The sequence below is a fragment of the Pollicipes pollicipes genome, unplaced genomic scaffold, assembly GCF_011947565.3.
Source record: "Pollicipes pollicipes isolate AB1234 unplaced genomic scaffold, Ppol_2.1 Scaffold_3087;HRSCAF=3621_pilon_pilon_pilon, whole genome shotgun sequence".
NCBI lineage: Eukaryota > Metazoa > Arthropoda > Thecostraca > Pollicipedomorpha > Pollicipedidae > Pollicipes > Pollicipes pollicipes.
Genome location: NW_023596225.1, coordinates 35602659 through 35615029, shown reverse-complemented (window position 1 = coordinate 35615029; position 12371 = coordinate 35602659). Strand labels below are relative to the sequence as shown.

General features: G+C 48.2%; 1 protein-coding gene across 2 annotated transcripts in view; it reads right to left on the bottom strand.

Moving 5' to 3' along the window:
• Positions 1-9310, bottom strand: part of LOC119089584 (uncharacterized) — a 22124-nt gene extending 12814 nt beyond the window's left edge. Inside the window, exons 1-3 of one of the 2 annotated variants that reach the window (XM_037212345.1) lie at positions 9276-9306; positions 8759-8929; positions 8175-8398 (exon numbers count right to left, since the gene is read on the bottom strand). In XM_037212345.1, coding sequence (XP_037068240.1) covers positions 8279-8398; positions 8759-8929; positions 9276-9281 — 297 coding nt within the window. In that variant the 5' untranslated portion in view covers positions 9282-9306 and the 3' untranslated portion in view covers positions 8175-8278. Of the gene's footprint in view, positions 1-8174; positions 8399-8758; positions 8930-9275 lie in introns of those variants that run through there. The other variant, XM_037212343.1, reaches the window with a different exon arrangement.
• Positions 9311-12371: the final 3061 nt, after the last annotated feature.

The window sequence follows — 12371 nt, the reverse complement described above, 5'->3', positions numbered from 1 at the left end:
CCCTGAGTCCTCAGACAATAAGAAGTAAGCTAGACACAAAATTCACAAGTTGGGTTGGCCGGTACACGAATTTACTTCCGTCAGAATCTTATATTCCTAGGTAATGACCTTCCTGTCAAAGAACGTCAAACAGGGTCCAATTTCCCATCGATGTCCAAATTGCCCCTATCCCTCCCCGTGCAATTCTTGTACTTAAATATATTTTATGCAAGGGGTCTTTAGTTTTTATTTAAGGTGTGTGGCCTTTATTGACCTTAAGAAAGTCATGGCTACCAAGATCCTACAAGATTGCTTCTTTTTGACTTTTGAAAAAGCATATAGAATTACGCTGGGCGGTATGGTCCAAAAGACAAAATATTGACCTAGATCATTTCAGATCAGTGACCTACGCTGGCCCTAAAGGTCTATTGAACGAATTTGTTGCGGGCCCTGTCCACGAATTTGAAATTGGTACCAGAATATTCCCCATACAGTGAGCTCTCTGGTAAAAGAACGCATTACTTTTGACGTCGGTCTAACCTTCATACCTGACCCTAGGTCAATAGAATTTTGATTTCATTCTCACTTCAATTGATCTGTTGCCTAAGAAAGTATCTCACAGATGTATGGTTCAGCCTAACACTCTGTTGTTGCAAGCTGGTTACAGCATAACTTTCAATACTCGACTTTCCAGAACCTGCCCCATGTGCCTAGCGACGGGCAATAGTGCTTGATAAACACGGAATTGATTAGCTTGAGACGGTTGTGTGTGCAGCAGCCGTAGCATCTTGCCTGCTTTTTTACATGCAATCGAACAGACGACAGCATCTCATCTGCAGCACAATACACATTGGCAACGCACTGTGGTCTGATCCCGTAGTCACTTCACAATCTACACAGCGTAATGGGCACAATTACCTGCCGATCGGCTTCACTTGAAGCCACAAGTTTCGATAATATCGCTACTTATCGAAATATGTTCGTTGTGATGTTTTGTGACGCAAAATGTGACGCCGAGTCTGAATTTCACCCTGTCCGATATACCACTTCGCTGCAAATGATTTTACTTACAATGCACTTCATGTTGCCGGCAGTTGTTGCGAGACGGGAGAACTATGCTGCAGTGACGCCAGGCCATACGTTATATATACGTGTTTGTTTGACACGCCCTTTGAATCAGATCTATTGATGCGCTACAAGGCAGCTTTATTTCCAGGCATCAAGGGGCCGGAACCGGATTTACGAGCGGTACATCGTTTTGAAGCGCGGGCCTGATGTCATCTGCACAAGAAAGCAGCGGCGACTGGTTTGCTATTTGCGGCATGTGGAGGCTCGCAACTTGTATTGGCATTCGCATAAAGCAGTTCTGAGTAGCACACAGAAGGCTCACAGCCGTGTAGATACAGCTCGATTCCAGGATCTCTCCTTGCATGTTTGCCAGCACTTTGAAGGAAGTGACATCACATATTGAGAAGACGCGTACTGAAGGTGGGAAGGACTCTCCGCCCATTCCATCCTAGCAAAGACCAGTCTAATGCAGCGGCTGCAGTATGAATGTGGGGATGTACAAGTATGGTATATGGTGCTAATGTGGTATCAAAATATGGTATATGGTGTAAATATGGTATCAAATGTGGCATGCGCTGTGGGAATGTGCCCCGCACAGTACGTTAAATCTGGCTGGTGTGAGCAAGTGTCCTTCTCAATATAAAACCAGCGTGATCCGAAATTTCATAAGGAAGATGTGAAAAACTGCTCCACTTGAGAATCGCTGCGCGCATAGTTCGTTCGGCTGAATAAGCTTTTCGTCAAGAGCGGGTTTTTTTCAACGCAGACATTGATGACAAATTGAAAGCCGTGTAAAACGAAAAACGGAAAACCAAATATCCAACCAAAATAGCCCAAAAACATGATAAAACTCCACCATTACAATAATATGCCATCGGTTTTTAATGTGGACCAACGCATCATCATGGCGTCATCCGAGACTGCACCAGTCACCGAGACAGGTGACCTTTAACACGCGTTCAGGTGCGGGTCAAATTGACCCCTCAAAAGGCTTTTCCAGAATGGTTTCCGAACGGTGCGGCGTAGCCGCGCCAAATATTGCATAGCTGTAGGCAATCAAATAACCTATGGCGGGTCAAAATTAGATCAAGGTTTCAGCGAAGGTACATTCTCGGGAATCGTTCAAACCGATCAAACAACGGGGCGTTAGACGAAGCCATACATCTCTGAGATACTGTCTTAGGCAATACAACAATTGAATAAAAATAGCATTTAGCTACGGTCAGATATGAAGGTCAGGCCAAGGTCAAGCCTACCTGTTTTATTGCTATCGGGCTTGCTGTATGGGCTTGATCGAGGGGTATATATCAAATGCATTGATATCAGGAACCACATTGTACACCTTCCATAGACTTCTTATAGGTCAGAATAGGTCATTGAACTAAAATGACCCAGGTGAGCACTTTGTTTTAGGAACATACTGTTTAGCGTAACCTTTGCCGCATATCCGAATGTAGAACTCAAAACAGTCTTATATCATTTTCGTCATCATGATCTTCGAAAGGTCAGACAAGGTCACTGACATTATCTGAGTGTGTGATATCTTGCTCAAAACAGTTGCCTAGGTTCTAGGGGCCCTTTGCAGACCAATCTGGAATTTGACCTTGTTTGACGTTATCTGACCCGAAGGACATAATCTATGAACTTCAAAACCTGACCTAGGTGAGTTCACATACGGGCCAACACACCCTGTAAATGTGGTGTCTCTAGCTCTCTTAGCTCCCGAGATTTCAGAGGGGTCAAATTGACTCCCTCCACCCCCACCCGAGCGAAAGGTATCCAACCGGCCACCCGGGCGCGTGTTAGCATGCGTTTATGCCAAGCGATCCGCTATTCAATTGTCTTCAGCTATGCAAAATTGGGCGCGGCTACGCCGTGCAGTTCAGAAACTGCTCTGGGTAACCTTCGGGGGTCAATTTGACCGCCCACCCCCACCCAAGCGCGTGTTAACTCACCATCTGCTTCAAGAAAACAAACGAAATTTTATGGTAATATAACATGATTATAAAAATGACATTCAGAAGTGCACCAACGTATCTATCCAATTATCTTATCAATAGGGAGATCATAGACTTCGTGAGATAAACTACATTGGCGCCGCAACTGCCTCTGTTTCCTTACGACTCGCTGTGGTCCTTTCCGACGGTGCCCCAAAACAACATGATGACACAGTTCCATCAACCAACATCGACAACGAAATAACTCACATTGACACCCAAATAACTCACTGAAAACACATTAATCATCAAAACGCCTCACAACGAAGGAGGGTGCTACTGCCAAAAAATCGGTTGGGCTGAACCGATGAAGCTGACCCTACCTACCCCCAAAACCTGATTTATCCCGGGATTTCAGACCCTTAAAAGGAAATGATGCATGTAGATAAGACAGTTGTAATAGTTTTATTTCTCGCAGAAAATCCAGAAGAATTGAGATATGGATGCGTCCTGGTTTTCTTGCGAGGACTGTTCTTTTAAATGGAAAATACTCCTCTTACCGACACAGTTTCCCTATTTAGTAAATATGCTTCTCAATGCATTGTTACTTGATCGCGTCATCGTGCCCTGCACAAGGTGTTTGGCCCAACGGGCAAGGGTTTGGTACCGAGAAGCACGTTGATTGAGGCTAAAACCAGGCGTAACAAGGATCACGTGATACTTCCATTCCAAAAGCCGAAGTGCAAGTCGAAAAAGCCACTGTTGCAAACGCCATCATATATATATATATATATATATATATATATATATATATATATATATATATATATATATATTCGGAGGTGTCGAGCAAGGAGCATTGAGGTGTCTTGGTGTCCATTTGTCCTTTATGGTGGTTGTCCATTTGACCTGCTAATGACGCCCTGAACTCAAAACACGCTGTGAATGGGGTCGCGTTTTTTTCACCTCGCATTCCTCACATGTGGTTAAAGAGCGTGTTCCACATTTGTATGGGGCTTTGGATTAATACAGCTATATTGAAGACCTCCCGATGCAGCTCACAGCTATCCCCTTTTTAATGTCCATATCCCTCTGGTCCTGACGTCAAAGGCCACAAAGATGTAAGAGTGATTGTGGGGGAGAGTAATTCAAGGCTACGCGTGAAAAATGCAAAAAGGCAGGATATTTCCTTTAACCCGACGTAAAATACCTTCTATTAGCGTAACAAGGACGGTGACGCAGATTGCACGCTGGCCTGTCACCACTCTAGCTCTCAAACGTTTTTTAAACTCTGCTGCTCATTGACGCTCAATACGAGAGTGTGGCTCAAGCAAGACTGGTGTTCATTTCAGCACTCTAAACCTGTCAGATATATGTCGCTTTCTTTGAAGGCAGGACATTTTGGCGGGAAATGATTGTGATACTATGTGATACCGTGTATGACTTCATGTTATTCCAACAACTTACTCCATCATGCAAAATACATAATGTCCGCATAGAACTTGGCGGAGCAAAGTAGTTCTTGGGTTCATCAAGCGGAGGGAAGTAAAAAAGTAGAAAATCCCATATAAAAAAGAAGTAATAAAAATTTAACCACAGCATAGAAACAATTAGGATATATATACATATATATATATATATATATATATATATATATATATATATATATAAATGGAATATAATGTAATAATGATAATGGCTGATAGAAAAACACAAGCTGCCCGATCACAGAAGCTGCTCGCGGCCAATTTCGCCAGTAGCTACGCATCAGCGGCTACCTCTTTGAGACGGCCTTGATGGGCAACATCTTTGTGGTCTTGGACTGACATTTGTATGGGCAGAACAAGCAAGCTTGCTGCAAACTCGGAACTGGAGTCAGTTGCTACCGCAAACCGCCAGATGATTTCAATATTGATCTGCTCTTGGTGCCGAGATCTGGCACAAAACTCCACCATGGCTGAAAAGCAGCAAATCAGATTTTGGAGAAAAGACAGCTTCGACATGTGCTAGGATGATTCACAAAGAAATTTTTTTAATTTTTGCACCATTTGTACGTCGAAAAAGCGAAACGCGTCGCATGATCCCATAAGGGTCTTTGGCGGCTTTCCAGCAACGACATGTTGGTACCACGCCACTGGAACTCGCCTCGAATAAGAATTATTATGTAACTGGTGTGATGAGAAAGTTTCGGCACAACAGCATACGTCCTCTCGCTGTGCAAGCGCCCTAATAATGTTGCATTTAGCGCTTACAACCTACATATTGCTCAGGTGGCCGCTCTGATTTTGACAACATATAATACGTAGACAAATTGCACGCTTTTCCGGCGACTCTCCAGCCGGGAATACGGGAACTAGGAGAAGCAAGAGGTCTGAGTCCCTCCCTCCAGCCTCTGTAAAATTTAGCATTGGTCCTACGGGCGTTGACTCTGACCGAAACAACCAAAACTAGCCATCCACGTTCCCTACTTGTGAGGACTTCCATTATCTCTGCGTATGGCCTTGTTCAACTGCTGCCCTTTAAGGCTCCTCCTTTCAACTAAGCCTCGCCGTCCGCCAAAAATCGCTCGCAATTCTTAACTCCGAAGCATACGTTCCCTCCGGCCAGCCGCCATCGGAACACCAGAAGATAAGAACCGCGCGACCAAATCGTCTGCTGTGATGTGAAAAAATCAGCTGCCGCTTATCTCGATTCTCTGGTGGGCCGCTGAAATGCGACAAGAATTAACCCCAGTACGGTCAGCTATTATGATCTCAATATACCAGTAACATTTATGCCCGTCTGTTTTCTTGTCACATGCATCTTGGTAGCATATACCATTATCCCCATCTCAGAAGCAGGGGAAGGAGATGTGCGAGGAGGCGGTGGTCATCACAGAACAACTGATCTCCCGGTTGTCCTCTGTGGATAGAATCAGCACTGGGCCCACCGCGTGGCATGATGGGAAACGGGACAAAAGGTTTTTTCCTCACCCCATTTGAGACGACCTACCATCATTGAAATTAACCGGTCTACCGTTATCGACGACCTACCGTCAGGAATCCCTCACACAGACAACCGGATTCCATCGATTTCATTTTTTTCTCTTGTGCACGGTTTTGATGTTTGAAGTGAATCGTGCCGACACGCAGCAAAAAGCAGCCAGCGAGAGGGTGCGACACACCCGATTACGACGTGGGCACCTGGGCGGACGCACACAGTACTCACTTCGGTGCCATTGGCCCCCGTGTCGCTGCGGAGGCGTAGGTGGTGCGGGGTAACACGCATGCGCCCCCGGCTGGACCGCACCCGCAACGCGTCTGTGTCTCGGTGTTCTCCCGGCACCTAGCCGCTCTACCGGAGATTTCTGCAGCCATCCGGAAGATGAGCGCGTCGAGGGCTGCCGGTGTCGATGGCGTGCTACTCTACGCAGTGAAAAGGTGTTTCCCTTTAAGTAGTGCTCATCTACATCTGATCAGCTTTTCTACCATACCACGCACCTTTCCGTCCGTCTGGAAGATGGCTCGCGTCAGCCCGGTGTTCAAGGAATAAAAAAAGTCAGCCGTGGAGGCGGGCAATCGATCAGACCTGAACAACCTTCGGCCCATTTCTATTCTCTCTGTCCTGTCGAAAATTACCGAGAAGCTCGTCTGCTCGCAGGTCACCTCATACGTTCTTGACAATCACGTACTGACGCCATCGCAATATGCTTACCGTCCACGTCACTCGACAGATGACGCCCTGATCGATGCTGTCGTGTGGCTGGCAGAGGCTGTCGACAACGGCCATGTCGCGTCGATAAGGATCATTGACCTTAGAAAAGCCTTTGACAGCGTTGATTACGACGTCTTCCTCAGCAAGTGGTGTCCTCGCAATGGTTCCGGAACTACCTGAACGGTCGGAAGCAGGTGGTCAGTGGTGGCTCGGTTACCTCATCTCCATTCCACGGGTTGGCCCGGAGATCCCTTGTCGGCCCAATCCTGTCCCTCAGCTTCATCAACAACCTATCCAGCTTCCTACCCCACGACCGCCTACCATCCTACGCCCAGGACACCCAACTCCTTGACTACGCTACTCCCGATATGGTCAGCCTGTCCAACCTAAAAACCCGTGTCGAGGAGTTCATTCAGTGTTTTCAACACTGATTTCAGTCGAATAGCCTCAAAATGAGCCTCAAAGAGACAGACTTCACGCTGATCAGCACCAAATTCTCCATCTCAAAGACTGACAACTTCCAACTTACCATCTCTGGCGCAAGCATTCATCCATCATCTTCAGTGAAGGTGTTGGGTATACTCCTCGACCACCACCTCACCTGGGAACCCACACCTCCTCTCTCGTTCGACACTGTAATGCAATCCTCGTATCCCTGTTCAAAACCCGGCATCACTTCACTCCAAAAGTTTTTGAAGCTCCTTGTCAAAATCCAAGTATTCCACAACATCTTATACTGCCTGTCCATCTGGAGTGGTGCGGCCCAGCGTCAACTAGGCAGGGTGCAGAGCGTGATGCACTTCGCAGCCAGGCTACTGAGTGGTGCCCGCCGGGGCGATCACATTTCACGCGCTCTGGACGCGCTCGGCCGGCGTAGCGTCGTGGATTTTGTGCACCACCGGGACTGCCTGAGCGCGTACAGGGCGTTGCACATCCCCGAATCTGCCAGTGCATCGCGTGCTCTTCGCACGCCGACTCTTCCCAGCGCCAAACTCGGGCTGTTTCGGGCGGTGTCGGCTGGCTACCTCTGCCACGCGTCCGACTGAGCGCCGCCCAGCGGCATTTTCCGTGCCGCGCCGGCGCCGCGTGGAACCGGCTGCCTACGCCGGCCGTTCCCGCCATCTCGCGCCAGGCATTCCATGCTGTTGTAAATCGTTGACGCATTGGCAGAAACTGTGTATCTATACGTATGCGTGTATCTCTGTACTGTGAGTGCGTTCTTTTTCCTTGTACGAATAGGAGCAGAACAGCCACCACGTGGGCGTGCATTAAATAAAATAACTGTAACTGTTATTGACAACTCGCTGGTCCCGGCTTCAAAACAGCCCAAGAAGCTAACTGATTATCGCATTCATGTGCTGTGTGACAGCCGAAGAATCAAGCACAGGTTTGTTGTTTTGCCCGGTAGCACGTACGGAGTTCCCGGCTGGGGATGTGGTATCATGTCAGCTTTATCACGCCGTGTCGCGGTCGAACCCAGCTGCTGAAAAAAACCTGTTCAATGTCGAATGATTTATTGGTGATACGCACGTTTATTCAAAAACCGAAGCCATTTAGTTTGAGCCGATGCGCTGACGTTGTGATGATGCGCGGTGGGGTGATTACTTAGTGCCGGGGGCCTTGGCCAGGTTGACGTGGTGGCTGGCTCCGGGGTACGGCAGGGGGGCCACGTGCTTGGCTCCCGGGGTGACGGCCACGTAGCCGGGATGGGCGTAGTTCACCTGGGGACAAGCAGACGATTAGCAGTTGAACAAAGAACGTAAGTCCGCGCGGCAACACTCGTCTACGTAGCGGTCGCTTCTGTAAACAAGTCCATGAGTAAGTTCAAGGAATATAGTTCAAGTAAAACATAACCTCATGTGCAGAAGGGGCTCTCACTGCATTGGACGCCGACAAGCATTAACATCAATAACAACTTGATATCCCACTGACAACCGTAACACTGATGGCACAACCTTAATCCGAACGTTTTCGAAGCGCTTCACAAAACATCATGAAATGCATGCCCAAATCATTTTCATTTTGATGGCTGGCAGAAGTACGCTGTGCGCTATCTCACTCTTACAAGCTTGGTGGCTTACCTCGTGGGCGATGGGGTTGAGCGAGTAGGTGGTGATCTGTGGCTGGATGTGCACGGCCGGGGCGCTGTACGCCACAGCGTGCAGGCCAGAGTAGGTCGCCGGCAGACCCAGGCCAGAGTACACCAGGGCCGAGTTGGCCACAGCCACCAGCGCAAACAGGGCAATAATCACCTGCAACACATCGGTCAAGAAAGAGATCACCTTTCAATGGGCACAAGGGCCGGAGGTGTGGAACCACGGGGAGGACAATGGTGACCTTAAACCATTTGAAACGGCATGATCGCTTGGTGGGAACTTGTGTGAAGTTATTGTACTGCAGGAAGTTGCACCTTAATCTGCCGTGCTCTTCGTGTCCTGTCCACCTGCGTGCTGCAGTACGCAGCTCCCCTGGCAGCGGTGTTGGATATCAGAAAGCATTCACGCTTCTGTGTAAGACCGTTTCAACAAGCTCCTATTTTGCGTTCTAAAGACAACCAGCGCCGCAAGTCTTCGTCGCAAGCTCTTTGCTTTCCCTTACCTTCATGACGAGTTGCTTCGGGTCCGGTACGATTACTGGAGTGCCGCCGTTTCCCACGGAGCTCTTTTTATACGATGTTTTGTACCCAGCCCAACCCATCGGCGCTACACGCCGATATGGTGCAAATAGGGCACGATGTATGCCAGGACCATGCCTGCGTAGTCCCTTGTTGCCCGAGCTGAGCGGGCGGCCACACCCGTCAGGAAACATGCGGATGCGTTAGCCCCAGGCTCTTGGGAGCCTCTACTGGAGCGGGACCGCGAGAGCCGCTGAGCTTTAGCACGGGTGGTGAAAAAAAGATCGGTGACGGTTGATACGCTGTGGCAAAAGCGTTGTTCACACAAACGAGGGATGTGTATATTGTCATAGATAGGAGTGATATCGTGGGAGAAACGCAGCATTCATAGGATAAGATGGATATCATGGAGGTCATATTCGGATCCAGCCGAGCTGAGGGGGCGGGGAGGAGAGGTCTGGGCACAAGGAATGTTTGCCCCCGCAAGTGATTTATTGATGGACATAGGCGTGCGTTTGCCTTTGCCAAAGGATGAAGTAAAATGGTCGGGTTTGCCACGTGACAAAATGTATTCTACTGGTTGTAATCAGGACTTTTAATCGGTCAGTCCGTTTCGATTTTTGATGATCATAATGGACAGTATTAGTTTGGTAACTTTGTGCTTCTATTGGCATCATACGTCTACTATTTTTTTCAGCCATACATCAGCGAACCGTATGTTGAAGAATCAGCGAAATTACGTGGTACTATAGGGAGCGGATTACGAAAGGAGCTGCGAATCTTATTTTCGGACTCGCATGCGAACTACAGTAGAACGGCACAAGCAAGGATCGCTGGACACTAATAAAGAGCGAAGTGAAACTCGCGTACGCAGCTTGCTGAACTTCTCGTGTAGCTTTATGAAAAGCGTAATGCTAATACGGTTTTAGCCGAGGCAAAGCCAAATACAAGGACGTCCCTTGTCGTATTTCTAGTTAAGCTCAATTACAACAACTACTGCAAACCGTCCATAGGAGGTTCATCGAACGTTTTGAGCGTCGCTTAAGTTGTGATGACATTTCACAAGACATTTTAAAAGATCACTCAGTCATAAAGCATCGGCTAACATACAGGTGGCATGGCCTTGATCGTGATGTACGTCCTGGTTTATAGTGCCGTTTTGAAACAGGAATTTCAGGCATGCATGAAGGCTGATGCAATGCACATTTTTAAATCGTTTCACACAGCCTGGTCATGTCGTATCTGTCCAGTTACACGGCTGTAGTTCGAAGCCGAGCGACTACAGATTCTGCTGACAGCTTGCGCTGCTTTTCTGCGTTGGGCGGATACTCGCTTTTCAACATTAACTTCGTTATGCAATGAAGACAGTAGTAATAGCCTTATTCCTCGGAAAAAACAGGAGAATGGAGATATAGATCGGTCGATATTTCGGCAGCCTGCCTTTATCGAAACAGTAGCAGAAGTGCGTGCGTTTTCGACAAAGACATGTTGCCGAAATATCAACCCGTCTATATCTCCATTCTCTTGGCTTTTCTCAGAGGACTAAGGCTATTACTACTGATTTATGTATATGAATAATGTTCCTCGTAAATGCACTGAACAACTTTCGTTAGGCAATGCTCTACCACAATCTGTCTTTTTCCCGTATCGATCTTTAAGATAAGAAAGATCTCTTCTAGGGCCGATGCCATTCCATTGAAGACCATCTTGCACACCTGTTCGTTGCTTTACTCGGCTGGGTTCCGAGTTCTTTCAGCTATGACAAAACAGCTGCTAAGATATGATGTTTTATTGATGACTCCAAGAGCCACAAGGACACTGTCAACGAGTTCCTCTTGCAATGGTCTGGAGGGGTAAATCAGAAGGCGAAAGAACTGAAGACAATCACTTCTTGGTGCCGGGGGCCTTGGCCAGGTTGACGTGATGGCTGGCTCCGAAGTACGGCAGGGGGGCCACGTGCTTGGCTCCCGGGGTGATTGCTACGTAACCCGGATGGGTAGCTTCGGCCTAAAACGCATAGGCACAGCCACCATCAGGTACAAACGGCGTTTCGCACATATGGCGGGCTCTCGTCACTCAACACCTGTGGCATAATGCCGGGTGTTATTTGGCAGCATTCAAACCGGTCCATGCGGGCCAAACATGACAGATTTCGGGCTAAAAATTCATTTGCACGTGTCTATGTCGCGCAATTTGCGAATGCTGGATGCGACAGTCCTAATTTATGGACGGATGCGACTCACAGCTGAGTGCGTACCAAGTGCTATGAAGCGATCAGTGGTGATGGCCCTACCTCCTTCTCGATGGCCTTGAGCGAATAGGTGGTGATCTCTGGCTCAATCTTCAGCGCGGCAAAGCCGGAGTAGCCCAGCGCGTCGCCCGAGTAGATCACGAACGAGTTGGCGGCGGCCACCAGGCCGAGGAGAGCTGCGAAAACCTGGAAAATCGGTACCGGGTGCACAATGAGCGGGGACTACCGCTAGGGGACTACCGGGGACTACCGGGGACTATCGGGGACTACCGGGGACACAACTTCGCACCATGGTCCGGCGTCCACTCAGGCGTTGTCGTGCTAGAAAGTAACACGCTGTTTGCTCAAATCGGTATCAGAAATGTCATGGGATGAGCTCATCAATTAATAAAAATGATTTAATAGATCGGTTCATATAAGGTAAGGGTAACCAGCGGAAGATCCTGGTCCTAGTAGAAAACATTCAGCCTGGCACATTTAAGACAGGTGTGGCAACCTTCATTGTGGCTGTGAGACGGGTGAATTGGCGTCAGTGATGCTTGCAACGCAGCAGCAGCTTTTATATTGCCACGTTTTGGTGTGATCCACGTATCGCATCTTCTTGACGGTGTGTAAAAACTCCACCAGCTGGCCGGTTGTTCTACAAACCCGCGCCGTTCTTGCACGTTGGTGGAAGACACCACACCCGCTGTCAATGGTGACCTTTTGCGGGACACGTTTTGATTGAACGCTGGACCGGTTTTCCAGTGGGCCAGATGTCTCGCTGGCAGCCAGTGTTCCGCAGACACGATCTTCACACTCAGACCAAGCACCACGTTGATTTAGAATG